The 16608-nt window shown below is 38.8% G+C and overlaps 1 protein-coding gene across 3 annotated transcripts in view; it reads left to right on the forward strand.

Moving 5' to 3' along the window:
* LOC101162908 (nck-associated protein 5) overlaps positions 1-16236 on the forward strand; it is a 155881-nt gene extending 139645 nt beyond the window's left edge. For all 3 annotated transcript variants that reach the window (XM_020708326.2, XM_020708323.2, XM_020708327.2), the window contains 4 exons: positions 1520-1641; positions 2787-2916; positions 3015-3190; positions 12982-16236. In XM_020708326.2, coding sequence (XP_020563985.1) covers positions 1520-1641; positions 2787-2916; positions 3015-3190; positions 12982-13269 — 716 coding nt within the window. In that variant the 3' untranslated portion in view covers positions 13270-16236. The remainder of the gene's footprint in view (positions 1-1519; positions 1642-2786; positions 2917-3014; positions 3191-12981) is intronic.
* The last annotated feature ends 372 nt before the right edge of the window (positions 16237-16608 follow it).

Below are 16608 nucleotides of genomic sequence, written 5' to 3' on the forward strand. Positions count from 1 at the left end.
CTTACATTTGCATAGTTTACATTTGATTATCATAGCGTCTTTACACTGGGGAAATATCCGATAATTTTTCTCACAAAAACATTTGTAAGTAAGGACAGTTGAAAAAAATACTTTAAAGTAGACATTTGAAAATTTGTAAAATATTGGTCAGTTGCAGAAATGTAGAAGCGGTGATTGCTATGGATCATAACGTTAACGTTTTAATGGCAATCACTCTTGCCAATGAGGAGTGAGCTTGTTGGAAGGCTACACACCCACTACTTGAAAGCAGACTCACGAGAATCTGTCAATCAAACGTTTCAAAGTGAGACCACATACTTTTATCGGGGCATCTGATTGGTCAGTTTATAACTTGAATAACTTGCACTACAGAAAAAATACCATACTTATGGGATTTTCACTTCTTAGAGGCAACTTCCTATTTGGAACACAAGGGGGAGGGGGTCACTCAGTCCAGTTGTCATATACGGTCAATGGTAAGGACACTGCCATCAGAGGCCGAGCCAGTCAGGGCTGTTTGCACCTTGAATTGGTCTTCCCATTCAAGGCCAAAGACGGAGACATATTGTAGTGTCTGTACAATTTTCTAGTATCACATCAAATCAGTTTGAATCAAGCGACAAATTCTTCAGTCAGCTTCTTCATCTCAAAGGATGTAAGCTAAGTACTGTGTACTTTGTTGATGTATTTTTCACCTACAAGGGAACGCTGAAGCTTCCAAACTGGCAGACAAGAGAAATTTGTTTGGTTTCAACTGATTAAATGAAGAACCTCGTTTGTTCAGGAAGTTTGTAGGCTATTGCATCAACACTGATATCAGATACCTAGCTGATAGTGTGGAAATCTGAACATGCCTCCACTGGGAAAGAAAAAAAAATCCCAACAAATGCAATTAGATAAGCATGGCGTCATGGCCATAGATCATAAAAGCGTGTTGGCTGCAATGCACATAAAGACTGCAGTGTGCAAGATGCAATCTGATGGTTGATTCAAGCTGCAATATTACTACAAGAGGAGAGATTGCACAGCTAGATTTATGTTGGGAGGACTCTGGGCTGCATCTGTTTTTGCACCGCATCTAGAAAAAGACTTTGGGGATTTTCACCAGTGTCCGAGACAAAGGAAGGGGTAGTGACAACCTGTTATTATAACACAGCTGAGTTTGTTGTGTATGGCATCGTGGTTCCTTTGTGTGAGACGATTAAACCAGCGGCTGCCTGAGATAGCAGAAGGTAGAGTGATGATAAGGAAAAATCACAAGCAAAGCATCATTAACAGCTAAGATCTGGCACAGCTGCAGTTTTATATGCAGAAAAAATGGAGGCATAGTCGAGTGGATGGGTTCTGCTCGAATGGATGTGCCCATCAGTCTTTCAGCTGAATGACAAATCGTTACTAGAATTCATCTTTCTGCCGTCTATGCGCATTACCCAAGGTGGCAATGAATACGAGCCAGTTGTTTCTTCTAATTACTGTCCACCTCATGACTCATCCCTCTTCAATCATTCTCCGCTTACAGACGCAATCAAGACCAAAAGGTTGAGTCTTTGTGCCCAGCGCAGCGCCGTCTCCGCTTCTGCCGAGGGAGACGGGAAAGAAATGGAGAGGAAGATGAAAACAAGCGAGCATGAATCACCTGGTGTAAGCTTTCCTAGATCGTCTTATATCTTAGTTTGAAGCAGCTTGGGATTCACGGATAAATTGGGCCAAATTTTATCCAGTTTCCCTGCACGGAATCAGAAAACAGACGATTGTCATTCTGACGGATGAGCCAATTAAAGCAAAGGCCAAAGTTTTCAGGTGCGCAAACAATTTGAGGCTCTGCAAATGCTGGATTTGAAGCTTTTTGTTGCTATTAGCAACAAACTGTTTCCAGCTCATCTGCAGGGTCAGGTAGTTTATCATTTTATTTTATTGGATAAACAACGACAAGGAAAAGATTCTACATTCATGCTGGCAAATTAAACATTTTTAAGAGCTCCAAAATCTTATTTTTGTTTGCAGCTTGATTAAAAAGCATATGTAGAAAAAAATATATCTGTAATATCTGCATGTTGGTTTTTTCCTGTGAGTCTTTAAATACATGGCAACTTAAAGAATTTTTCTCAAAAATCTAGTGGATTGTCTACGACACATGCATGAAAAATCCTAAAAAAATATAGATGTTTTTTCTCAAGTCTACGAGAAAGACTTTTGAAATTGTCTGTAAAGTCACTAATTATGAAAATATAGATTTAAAATGTGCCATCAAAAAGTGTTTTGGTTGTATCGGTATCCAATGGGCATATCCAATGTGACTTGCACAAGGTCAAGAAGGAGTCAGTACGCATACCTTGCAAACGACTAGAGTGCAGCATAGGACACCATATGACAGCATCCCTGTAGGTTATAAGTGCGTGCAACTTACGTTACCCTTACAAATACATTACAATACACTTACCACACGCACAACAATCGTACGTTTATGATGTCCCATAAGCGGCTCAAAAGAACTGCACGACACTCCTGGAGTCACTCCTGTCCACGACCCTCTACGGGCCGGACAACCCAGACACCCGCAGCACCTGTACAGGTTAACCCCCTGCATGTCACTAAGGCTTTAAAGATAGAAATGTGCTTTTTATGTCAAAAATTGGAAACTTTTTAATTTTAATTTTGAGTTGAAATCAAACAGATACTGCAAAAATGTTGCAACAAAGTGAAATATAGCCAGTTCAAAGCTTAGAGGTCTTTTAACAGGTCCAGGGCAACGGTGTTTATCTTGCTGCCTCTTTGTTTCTTTACAGGAGACAACATTGCGGGTTTGCGTGTATCCAGGCAGCGACAGTGACACGGAGACTGAATCCGAGGGAACTACAAGCACTTTGGCGTCGCCGCTAAGAACCCCCATGGACAGACCTCAGAAGAACGACTCTGGTCCGGTTGAGCATTTTTTCAATGAAGATTTTTAAAAGTTTTCTCCACTGTGCCCCATTTTTTAGCAAGGGGGCTAAAACTCTTTTCTCTGTGTGCAGTCGAGCAGAATGAGGAGACCTTGAAAAAACAGAATGCAGAGAAATCCCTGTCCATTATGGACTACTATCAGCACGATGTGTTCTTGCACCTGGAGACAGACGCCAGGAGGATTTCCCAGTACACCTTGCTGCACAAAGAGTCGTCCCTCGACGGAGAAGCAGGAGACAGGCTCAGCGTGAGTATTTGGACAGCCCATTATTCAGGGTTAATTGGTTTTCTCTCATTAAAGGCTCCTTTACAGAGGCTTGTTTTGATACCAATCAACCACTTTCTTTACCTTTATCGTCTCTTTTAAAGTAATTTTACCTACAATTCCAACTCTTGTGCAAAAATACCCAGAAATCTGCAAAAAGTTGTGTCCTCCATGAATTCCAAAGTGATAAAAGGATAATGCAGCTCCCAGCTGAAACAGCTTTTTTCAATATTTTCTTGAAACCCAAAAAATCTTGTGAACATTTTGCTCTTTGCTTTTTTTTACTAATTCTTTAGCTCCGGTGTTGATATTCTTTTGACTACTGTAACTCTCAACCGTTTACATGATTAGCGTAATTTCAGCTGAGAAAAGCAGTAGTAAAGAGCTTTTCGCAATCAACGTAAATGAGCTGATTCTGTCTTCTATCTGCAAAGCCGACAGAAAAATTCCTATTTCCCTGAATCAGCTGATTCCCTGTGATCGTATAAACAGTCAAAGAATTATGGTATGTCAATGGTCATGTGTTATTTTGCCATTGCCGAGGACTTCTCTGTTTTTAAAGGGTTAAACCATTTTCACTGTGTTTGCTGACTTTTAGAAAAAAAAAAGTTTTTGATCCTCTTTGTAAAAAATGCCCCTTTGTAAGCAAATAAAAGGCAATTTTCAAATTTTCAGATATCTGAACATAAATAAATACATCCATTTATGTTAAAACAAATGATTAAGTATGGTGCATTTGTAATTTTTTATAACCTTCCACCAGGTGGCACTATTTTTTTTTGCCATTTGTTATAAAGTGGTGGAATTCGATAAAAGAAAGATTCCGTTAAAAAAATGCAATAGTGGTGCTTTGTATTGCAGCTAAAGTTATAAATCACATGGTAGACATAATTTTTCAAATGTATCCCAAATCTTTTGAGGTGAATATTTAGTTTTATTGCTTATGTCTGAGGCCGAAAATAAAAATGACTGATTGATATGTGCATTTTTAGATGTGAAAGTATTGCATGAATCTGACTGATTTTATGAGCAACAATTTTCAAATGCTATCTTATTTTATGGAAAAATTATATATATATATATATATATATATATATATATATATATATATATATATATATATATATATATATATATATATATATATATATATTGTATATATATGTATTGTATATATACGTACACTAACATAATAGTTAGGCCAAATATCAAATATATCAAATATTTCAGCCTGTCTTCTTTAAAAGATCAAATATAGGTATAGGTATAGATAGGTGTAGGTATAGATTCAAACTGTTAGGATTAACTTCTTTAACAAAGACTTCTCTGATTTTTTTGCAGAGGTCTGTAAAAGCAGACCTGATTTATTTTACAAACCTCTGCAAAGAGACATTTCAGTTTCAAAGTCAACTTTCCCTCACGGACGGTACCTAAGGCGTGAACTAATTCACTCAGGTTTCCTTTTGCTGCCGCTGACAATGTTTTGCTCTCTAAGGTTTTCTTTTCCGCCCTCAGAATTGTTTGCAGATTTTCATAGAAAAAACTGCCTAATTGCTTTCGATCTCCTCGGCCTCTGGTGTCAGCGGGTATTTGCCTACAAGTATTTAACGCAGCTGAATGACAAATGAGGATCAGAGACCATGAAATGGCCTTCAGCTTTCCGTGGGACCGCCAGGCTCTCCTGACGCAGCACCTGCCCCCACCCCCCATGCAACGCCAGTCCTGACACAAAAATCCATAGTGTGGAAGAAAAAGCACTGAGTCAACGCTAGTTTGAAAAAACAATCTCGGATGAGGAGCAGAGAGAACATCTAAATTTGTGTCCTTAGGTTTTTTTACCTCTAGATTTATTTTGAATTCCCAGATTTCACCTGATCTGACAAATGTTAAGCTACTCCTTATTTGGCTTTAAATTTAGTGTTGAAGAAGTAAGATTTGCGCGTTTTACTTTGTGGAAAAAAAACGTATAGTTATGATAAAAGTAATCGTGATGCACACGAGGCACGAGAGGCGTATTCTTGAACGCGCTAAAAGCACATACTAGATGTTCAACCTGGTTTAACTTTCAACACGTGTTCAATGGCAGCACGTTTTGTACATAGAGCCCGAAAATGGTCGTAGAAATAATGATGCGCGAACACCACAGTTTTGAAAACATAAGCCCGAAACACGTATACGCATTTACATGGACTTTTCTTTAAAAGTGGTCAGTTGAACGCGTGTTGTGGTGAACGAAGAGTGGTGTGAACGTAAGAGTTAGGTTTATGTTTAAAAAGTGAAAATGATTTTGTTTATAACAAATATACATATATTTTAAATATTAAATTTTATTTGAAAAGGTATTCACTTTATTTTACCAAAACTTTGGGTGTAGTCAGACTGGAAAAACCATTTGTTTCGGACCAGGTCAAGCGGCCTTACCTGATTCCAACCAAAGCTTGTAAACAAAATCACGGGATTAAAGATCTCTTCACTCATTGGTCAGGAATTTACCAGGGCGAGGCAAAGCAACCAGAGACAGAAGTAATAAAAGTCCTTATCGGGACAGTTAACTGATTCAAAATATATATTTAAGGGACAAATTTTAAACGCCTGTATCAATGCCAGACTCAATACTTTTCACTGCTGCTTTGGTACAGCGAGGGCGCACTGCAGGGCAGTTACTGACAAGAAGACGGCTAGGAAGGTACACTGATAAGTGTTTTGTGACATAAAGATTGTTGGGAAAACAGTGAGAAGTGATGTGTGTCACGGTAAAAGTTGTTTTCACGAGCCTGCATTCATCCAAACATTTCAATGAATTGCTGTGTCTCATCGTTGTGGTGTTATGGCATTGTTTTAAGAGAAATCTCTTCAGGAACTTCAAAGTAGCTTTTAGGATGACATCACAGCAGCGCTGGGCGTCTCGCTAACCGATCTGTAACGGCTTCCCGCTCAGGCTGCGCATGCGTAAATATTGTCACGTCTGCTACAGCGCTTTACGTCAAGGTATGTCATTGGATGTTAATAATAAAAAAAAAACTTCTTCAAATGTTTATAACAGTGAAAATGTTTAAAATAATGAAAAATTTTACTGTACTTTTGAAAAAAAGGAAAAAAAAGGTTCAGGCTCAGGACCGCACGATCCTGCAAATGACTACAAACGGACTACAAATGTTTTCTTCCTCTTCTGTTTTGTTTGATGGCAGTTTACTCCTAAAGTAAGCTGATTCAGCGCCACTTACTCCGTTAACACAGACATGTTATTAAAGGCTAAAGCGGTGCAGCAGCAGCTGACGTCTCCTCAGAGTAAAATGTGCTTCTCCTCTTTTCCTGTTGCCAACATATAAAAAATAAAAACTATCACACAGAGAGAATGACTTCAAGCCGTCTGGCTGTCATTCTATCACGTATCATTGAGATTTTCTTTGTCTGTGATGACAACACATGAGAAAACAGTCTTGCACTTAGGCGACGTTCTTTTATTTTTCTGCGTTGGAATCCAATCGGGGGAAGCTCTCAGTTGTTGAGTCAAACATTCATTCTTGTGATCACTGAGTTATGTGATCCGCTGTTTAAAATGCTCGGACAGTGGTAAAGGAAAAAGCAAGAGCTGTCAGCAAATGCCACTGGCAGCTGATCGTTTTAAAATATTTTTAATTAAAAAATTTTGATGATTAATTACAGGGTTTACAATCTTGAGACAACAAATGTATAAAAAATATGCAAGTTACGGGAGTAAATATAAATCATATAACTTAACTATCGCAATGTTGGCCACATAGAGGAAGTGACGTAATATTTACGCATGCGCAGACTGATTGGGTAGAGACAGGGTTGTGTTCAGAATAAACGTTCTAACAAGTAAACAGTTGAACTCTGTTTTTCCTAATTGAAAACACGACAATGGTTGCTTTACATTAGTCCGTGTCGTATCAGTTGCTAGATTCCTACTGTGTTTACGTCGACTATAGCGGCCTTTTTGGTTCAGTTGTGTCTGATCACCTTGTTGGGCCCTTCCCCTTACTGATCTATTAAAGATCATTACTTTTTTATCAGTGCATCTAAATTAATTTTTTTCTTTGTCCCTTTAGGTATTTACTTAACTTTTTATATGTTTAGTAATTTTTTTATTTTGTCTTGCATCTCTTGTTGTATCCAATATTGTTGGTGTTTTGACGCATTTGTTTGGTCGCAGTGCTGCTGTGAACAAAAGACGAGTGTGAATCAGCAAGTAAATCTGTCTAAGCTCCGAGGTCGGCTTGATGCCTCCGCTGAGGCAGAAACAGAGTTTCAGCAAACACTTATTTCATGAAAGTTTAACTATGGAGGCAACCGTGATCTTTTGTTTATTTTTATATATTTTTAGTAATATCCCAGCAGAGATGTTGAACGTCGAACTAGAGGCTCAAAACTTCGTCATGCAGCAAAGCGGCGAGCGCCTTTAGATGCCATGCAAGAAACAAAACACAACCAGCAAAGCTGCCTGTCGTTTAATTGGATGTGGACGGGTAGTCAGCACGTCCGCCGACATTTTAGAGTAGGTTTGAACAATTTTTGTTTTGAATGTCAGAAAAGTGCTCAAAGTTTTTTTTCATTATTTTCTAAAAGCTAAAAAGTTTTGCCAGGTTTTGATAATCGTGAAACATTTTAAAAGTGAGTCATGATACAAGTTGAAACAGGCCAAAGGTGGTTTAATTTGGACAATAACCTCATTCCCAAGCTGTGAACCGCCCATAATGATGGATGAATGCTGCTGAACCCATTTACCCCGTATTATTCTGCTAAAAAAGACAATCTATCCGAGCGCCGTCACCTCCCTCACCCCTGGCCGTAGACTCCAGTACCTGCACCGCCGCCTCGCCTTTGTTACGGCGAATTCAGCCCGGTGAAGTTTGGTGGCTGGACGCCGGGCCGTGTCAGTGCACGGTGACTGGAGCGCCTTTAATAACCTTTCACAAACACTCAGGAGAGTGATGTAAAGCTCAGCGGCTCCCATCAGAGCCCTCACAGCCGGCTCTGGCCTCCCATTCATCATCCTGACAGCACCTGACAGCCTCGCTAACGGCAGCCCCCGCCCTCCTATCCTCCCTTTCCCTCTCGGTCTCCCACGTGTCTTTCCTTGTCTCACTTTCAGTTTTGCCTCTTTCTATTTTGGTACTGCTCTTTTTGTTCGGCTCCAAACAGGATCCCTCCTGGATGTCTTGTTTTCTCCCGAATCTTCCTGCTGGCTTTTGTTTTATATCTGTTCTTGGCGAGCGTGACAGAGACACATATCGGAGAATGCTTCGAAGACTTGTGCCTGGAGATTTTTCCAAAGTTTCTGTGGCCTTATTCTGAACAATCATTACTCCCTTAGCTACTGTATATTTACTTGAAGATGGTGACAAGGCGACATTTCAGTTGACGTGCAAGTGGGAAAGCACCGTCTTTAGAATTCAAAATATTTTTTTGATGCTTTATCATTGACAAATACCCAAAAACAAAAGAGAAACTGCCGTTTTACTTTCTGATAATCGGCAGAAAAGACCATTTGCAAAGATGAAATTTGTGCTTCTCTGTAGCCACTAATGGCTGGCTGACACCAACAGAAATGTTTCAGACCTAACCTAGGTCCAGCACTTTAAATTCATGTTGCGGTCAATTTAAAACCCAAAGAAACTGTTCTCCAAGAAACCCCTCATTTGCATACAAGCTTTACTTTCATGACAGGTTTTTGGTAAATGTTCAATCCTGGGACAGCCCCAATAAGCTTGAACAAACCTCTGTCAGGCTTGTTGTAAACTATTGTCCCATTTCTAAAAGGATGATGGCGGAAGTTTTTTACATGGGTCCATCCCAAGCAAATTGGTGTCCATCTGTACAGAGAAACTGGACCAAAGGAAAAACATGAGATGCAGTTCAGAGCACTTGAGGTCAACTCCTTTGAATGTAACTGTTTTTATAATTGAAATTGTAATTGTATTCGTTGTCTGTGTTTGTAACTTTTTGCTGCCTCTTGGCCAGGACTCCCTTGTAAAAGAGGTTTTTAATCCCAATGGGACTTTCCTGGTTAAATAAAGGTTAAATAAAATAAAAAAATGGATTTAAACCTCACAATGCAAGGCATAAAATTTGTCCACTGGCTATAAATTAATGGTTTGGATGAGTTTTACATCACTGGCATTTTCCTGCTGGATAAATTGTGATAAGCTGAAAGACTTTCCTAAATGTTTAGTAAGATTTGAGCAGTTTGCTTAAAAAAGTCATGTATTTTTTTTTAATTAGCCTCTAGTCACAATCACTTGTGGGGTAGGTTGATGCGTATGGATGCTGTGGGTTTTTGGGTTATCCGGGCCCGTGGAGGGTCGTAGACAGGAGTGGCTGAATCTTAAAGGGAGGTGTGTTTTGCAGTTCCCTTGGGGAAGTGCAAAACACACCTGGATGTCCATCTCTCTGCCATAATGACCATTCACACGATCATCGTGAATCACCCGATTTTGGTGTTTTGTGAAATGTAACATTATTAAGATAAAGTGTTGCATATCAGCGCAAAGCTGCTTTTCTCTACTTCGAAATCCACTGGAGTTAATTGCGTTGACAGCGGAAGAGTCGCACCAGTTGTAAGGATGTAAACACTGAAGTTAAACGTTGATATTAAAGTCTTAATTTACACACTTCTGGGTCTGTGATGTCCCAGCTTCCTTCAAGCCTGAGCCACTCCCATTTCGAGTCTGGATAAGGAGCTAAACAAATTACCACGGGTATTTTATGTTTTAGCTTCTGAATTCCATGTCATTTCAAACTTCCAAACAAATTCTGACAAGCGCAGAGACTTCCTTTTAAATTATATGTCCCCCTTTATAAACCATGGAGCCATAAAATGTTCATAACAGCACTGATGTAACATAAAAGTGACTGCAAACAGCATTGTGTGGGTGGTGACTGAAAAGCCAGCAATCTGCATTCAACACCTGTGGTTTGGACTGAAGCTCCTGTACCGACCAGTGGCGTGAGTCACATGTCAACTCTGAGCATGTTTTCCTTTTGCATGTCTTTAAATGTAGCCAAAATTAATTCCTACGATGTCAATTCACATTTTTTTAAAAAAAGACCAAAACGGGACAGGAATGTTCTTCATGCATATAGAGGCCCCACAAATCAAATCTATCCCCTGGAAGCAGCTGCCTTGCTCTTATTGTGCAATAACAATAGGTGTAAACCCTCTGGGTTCAGAGGAGCTTTCATTCCAGCCTCGTAATAACGGAATCGTTTGCACCTGGGTTGGCAGGTGAATGCATTTAAGAGGCCATGGGAGTAGAAAACGAACAACGCTTCACGACTCGGACAGCTTCTTCTTTAGCCCTTTCACACTTCAACTTCATTTACTATTTCATGCTTCTTCCAAAAACAACTGCAACTAGATTTGCTTAACTAATATTTCGTTTTCAGACTTTTAAAGCCTATGTGGTCTACACTTGTGAAAAAGACACGGTATGTCCCATCCAATCATCTTTTGATTTATTTTCAAAGCGTTCCCAGTGGTCTTTTAATTACAATCATGACATTTTTAGCTAAGATTTTTTTCCAGAACATAGTTTTTGCAGTGCTGCAGTAGTTCATTGTAGTAGTAGTTCATCATCAACTGTGCCTCTGAATTGTGGCAATTGTGTCGCCGTTGCTGGAAGCTCTTTGTTTACACTCTCTCCCGCTACTTTGCAGCCCCCTACACCCCATTTTAACTTTACCTGTACGACAAAAATTACGAGCAATAAAAGAGCTATCCAACCGTACAGTTTTGAGCCAGACGCCAGCTCAGACAAGGAAAACGAAATTGTACTTGGATCTTGTCGTGTACAAGCACAACATAGGTCGGAGCAGGGAGCTTATTTTCGACATCACAAATACAAACTTTTTCAAACTGCTTTTTCTTGTCTGCTCCTGATTCACCATTTGAATAAAAAACAATACTCAAGTGCAATTTTGAGCTCAATTTTCTTTGTATATGTCCTCCATTATCAGAAAAAGGCTACAAGAAGATGTTCTTGTGTTTATTTATTGTTTATGATACAATTACTGGTATTGTCATATTGGGATATATAAATTGAATTAAATTGTTCCTAAAAATACTAAAAAGATGACTTTCATTGGAGTGGGTCTTTAACAGGTTCATGGAGATTATGTTGCACCACAACAAGTTTTTAATGAATAATATTAACACATGGAAATAAAGCTGAATTGCAGATTTATTATTGTATCAGCAACCACTCGCGTTTTTTAAGTTTCCGTTTGCTGTAGCTTCAAATGATAGATTCTTGGCTGAGATTTACTGAAGTGAATTTCAAAAGCTTTAAAAAAAGTCACTATGTCAGCATTACAGCACAACTATTGATTTAATTACTTAAGTGATATTTAAACAGTAAAGGCAAAGAAATAGAAAAAATAGAAATATACACAGATTTGAAAACCAAAAGATGAAAAGAAAAGGACTATAAAACTACCCAAACCCACAGGCATTGACTGTATATCCCCCCCAAGTGGGCCAAAGTTCAGCTCCCAGATGACTCACAAAACAGAACAAAACCAGAACAGAACCAAAGATAACAATGTAAAACTGTTACAGTTCAAATGGGCCAAAGAGTCCAAACACTGTGATATAAACGCAACGTAAATGTTGTAATTACGTTTAGGTAATTAAAGAAATTCCAGCAGATTCTGAAGTGGAGAAAAGCAGCCTGCTATATGCAGGCTGATTCACGCTGATCACGTAAACGGTCGAAGGGTTGTGGTGTATCAGAGAGTGTGAGTCTTCTGCAACATCTCCGGTGCAAGAATGTTCGTTTAGTGCAATTTTGAATGCACATCAACGTGCATTTTGTACGTGGAGCCCGAAAACAGTCTTAAAAACGGGCATCTCTGTGAGTGGATGAGAGAGTTTTGAACGCAAAAACCCAAAACGTGATTTACACATAGAATTTTCGTTAAAAGTGGTGTTTGAACACGTGTGAACGCAGCTTTAAAGGGTTAAAGTGTGGTCACTCAGCTGCACCACAGAAAGTTTTGTGTTGATGAGGCGCACAGTGCAGGTCCGTGCTAAATTGCAGAGAGTTGCACAGTCCCGCGGTGGCCTGCAGCTCTGTATACTTACCTCTGCAAAAATATCTGATACCTCTCAGGCTGGAATTGCAGAAAACGCGCTTGATGGCCTCTCAGGAGAGGTGAGGTGAAACCACAGCTTGTTAAAGTGCTGCTTGAGATGTACATTAGGACACTAATAAAGAAAAAGTCTCTATATTTAGGTTTATGTTCTAGATCTCTCTGAGGACGTGCTGGACTTGGCAGTGGGTGGCATGTCAGAGCAGCAGCTGCTTAATATGGGCTTTAGCACTGCTGTTGCCGCCTCTAATCACCACTCAGTTGCCTAAAGGAGTGCGCCCTGGAGAGGCTAACAGGCTCAGTTTTGATGACACAATTTGAGACCCGCAATAACACTTGGCGGACCACATCTTCCCACTAATCAATACCGAGATGAAACTACTCCTGCTAATTGAAGCAGCGTGACATTCCCCAGAGCTTCTCATTTTAATATGCAATCTATTCTGCAAAAGAAACAATACATTAAACAGTGGTTATTATAAGAGGGAGGCTCATAGACGCATGTCTGCAAACACCCAAGACATACATTTGAGTGTCAGAAACACAACAGATCACTGTACTCTCAAGAGCTGTCGGCCTTATTGCTTTCCAGATCAAATCAACTCAGATTTGTCTGACAGTGGGATTCTCTGTTTTTGTTCTTTTTTCTTCCTAAACAGAAAGAGATTCCTGTCAGTCCCAACCAGCCGGCCTCTTTGGACGTCTCCTTGGAATCGTTGAACAAAATGAGCCACAGCAGCTCCAGCTGCCTGTGCGCGGACGCCAGCCACCGAGCCGGCTGCCCCGTAGAGACGGGGAGGACCGCAGAGAGCTGCTGCAAGGTCAGCCAGTCCTCCTGCTCCTCCAGCTTCATCAGCAGGCCCGGGGTGGACCCCGCGGGCTCCCTTAGCGACTCCCTCTACGACAGTTTCTCCTCCTGCACCAGTCAGGGCTCCAACGATGTGTGAGGATGTGAACACACGTTACAGCTGTTTGAAAAACCAACTGCAGTAAAAATAGATTTAATCCAATCCCTTAGTTCAGTTACCATGGTGGTCTGCAGAAGCCGCAGAGACAGTGCAAAGTTTCTTACCCACAAGATCCCACTTTAGAAAATGGGTATATGCTGGAAAAGTCTTTGGGACAATTTTACCCCTGCCAAGTTTTTTTTTTTTTTGTTTAAAAAGGCAAAACTAATATTTATACTTCCTTGTTGCGTTCTGGATGAAGTATTCAAAACAAATTAAACATTTTACTGTGCATAAATGATCAGTTTCATATTTATGCCCTTATTTATCTGTTCAAAGTTAGTATTTTTTTGGACTTTTTCTCTAAAAACAGACACGGCTGATAAAAGACTCACCTCAACATTTGAATATTTGAAAAGAAAATATGTGCGAAAACTCTAATAACACAAGTATGAGGATCTTGGATTCATAGCCACTTGATGTCATATTTTTTGCAATTTAATTTTCAAGCTGTCAAAGCCAATTAAAATACAATTCTGGCCAAACTTACTCCACCACCACCACCCCTCCTACCTCATAGCTAGTTTACTGAGAAGTGTTCAAATGTTCTGCACGTGTCCTTGGTTTCTAGAAATGTAAAAAAAAAAAAACATGCTGGGTCAGCATGGTAACGGGCTTCGGATCTCTGTTTTTCACAACACATTGTGGAGCTGAATAGGCAAGGATAGACTCTACCCAGAGCAGGACTCTTTCTGAAAATCTGGGCGTGGTGGGACTAGACAGCAATACACACACTTGCTTCCTAGACATATTCAGTCAAAATTGCTTCCAATTATTGCACTCTAATTAATGCTGTACAGAACTGTAAATAAAATAAGATTATTCAAACTGATTGGCAGAGGCAGCATGCAACAAAGTTGCTGCTTGAAAAATCTCCATTGAAATAGAAAGGGTTGGATGTGTTGCTGCAGTACTATGACTTTTATTGGCACTAAATGAAAATGAAATAATGTCAGATTGCAGCTTTTCTGCTTCTTTTAGAAATAAAAAAAAATCACAAAGTTTGGAAAGTCTGTAAATTACATTTTGAAAATTGAACCAATAGCTACAATAACAAATACAGACTGAACAAAAGATTAAAGAGATTGTTTTTTGTTTTGTTTTTTTGCAATTCGGAACGGTTGAGGAGGTTGTGAAACTGCTTACCATTTTGATTCACATTGACTTCTCCAGGCAAATTGCATTTTGAAGACCCACTCCAATCATCTTTTGATTATTCTATCTTTTATCATGATAATGCCATTTTTAGCCAAAATCAACAAAACCTGTGTCGTTTTCTAAAACAGTTTCCTCAGTAGTTTGTTTGTGGGCCCAAAGCAACCCCACCCCCACTCCCTGTCATCCATAGCAGAGAGATCTCTCTCTATGGGGCAACTGTGATGCAGCAGTAGGGCGGTCAACTACTGATCGCAATATTGCAGGTTCGATTCCCTTTTTGCCCATCGGCAGCGGGGCCACCATCAGCGTTTGACTGTTAAGCCCCTTGGGCCTTCAAGGAAGGTAGAAAAGCACTAAACTAGTGTACACCATTTACTATGTACACACCCTCATAAGAACATGTTACAAAAAACACAGAGTGGGTCTTTAAAACAGTTTTCATTAACCAGCATAACTGTTAAATTCAGATGACTTTGCTTTATTATCTCTTTTCCATGACAGTAGCATTAACTTATGCACGACAAGTGAACAATTACACAAAGAGTTTTTTTTAACATTCTTCATTGTAGGAATGTAGCTATTAAAAGTAACCAAAAAAAGTTACTTTCAGCTTCCACGAGGTTTGCTTCTAGTTTTTTTCCTGCAGTTTATGAAAGTTACAGCTCTTGTTACGTATCATGTGAAAAAAAAATAAGAAAGACAAAAATGCAACTATTCTGCAATAGCATTTGTTTGCATGTTTTGTTTTTTGTTTTGTTTTTTGCAGCAAAAAACACACTTTTTTTGTTGTTCTTTTTTTCTAGAAAAGTCTTCTTTTGTAATCGGACTTATAGGTACAATAGCCAACTAATAGCTCAGGGAACATACCAGACTCACAACGATTGTACGTATAAAAGCCACAAATGTTGGCCAAATTATTCTCAATAATACAGCTGTTTTTTTTTTTTTTGTTTTTTTTTTACTTCTTGTCAACTTTTTCCAAACAGTTTATACTTCATTCTTGTGTAACATTGCAGCAAATCTGACCTCTTACTTTTCCTCTCATAGCTGTAAATTTTGTTGTACATAAAGATCGCTATAAGTTAATATCAGAATGGGCATTGTTGATTTATGAATGCAAATAAGAAAAAAAAAGAATAATGCAAACCATTCAAGCAAGATTTTAAGTCTACTGTGTCATTGTGTATCTTTTAAAAACGTTCTTGTTTTAAAGAAAATTTTATTTTGATCAGAGACAGCTCAAATATTTTCTTTTTATTTTTTATTTGAACTTGGAATTATGCCAAATTTGTACCTGGGATTTGACCAGCTGGTGCTAATTGACGCAGCCAACTGCTATTTTCTTTTAATTTTTTTCTCTATAAAACTGTTTATATTGTATGAAAAGAGGACTTGTGTATTTTTCTAGGTGTCCAGTATTTATACCCACATTTTTGTACTGTCAAACCTTAGGGTGATTGTCATACTTCACCTTTTTTCCTTAATTGTGCTTGCTTCCTTTGTAAAGAGAAAAATGGTTACCAGCAGTGTTGTTTGGTAATTGTTATTATTAATTTTATTATTATTATTATATTGCTGTGTGCAATTTTGTCTGTTACACTACTTTATTGCTATATTTTGTGTAACTATTTCCTAAATAAATATGAAAAATGATGTCCTATTTCAAGCTAAGCTTCGGGGTGTGCTTGCTTTCATTTCTTTATTTATGTGCAACATTCATGGTCATAAAAGACAGCATTCATTCTGGGGTCAAAATGAAAAAAAAAAGAAAATTCTGAACATTAAATTTTTTTGAATACGTTGGCTTACCAACTTGCAAACGACCTGTAGGTTTCTGTTGTTACTCTTGTATTTTATTCCCTTCAGTGTTAGCATAATGTTATTGTTTTAATAATTCTCTAAGTGTGAATTCGGGAATTTTTACGCATGAAATTAATATTTATTCTCTATTTTAGTTTAGACACGTTAAACTTTGAAATCAAATAGAATTTGTGGTTAAAAGTCAATGACTAATAAAAATGCTTATTATCAGTGGGCATAGATTAATGGTCGCACTCCTGGAGTCCTACACTCTGGCTTCACTCGCTTCTAATCTGAAGTGAGTGGAAGCTGCTCTATACA

Source organism: Oryzias latipes, chromosome 2 (genome assembly GCF_002234675.1).
Source record: "Oryzias latipes chromosome 2, ASM223467v1".
In the NCBI taxonomy this organism is placed as follows: Eukaryota; Metazoa; Chordata; class Actinopteri; order Beloniformes; family Adrianichthyidae; genus Oryzias; species Oryzias latipes.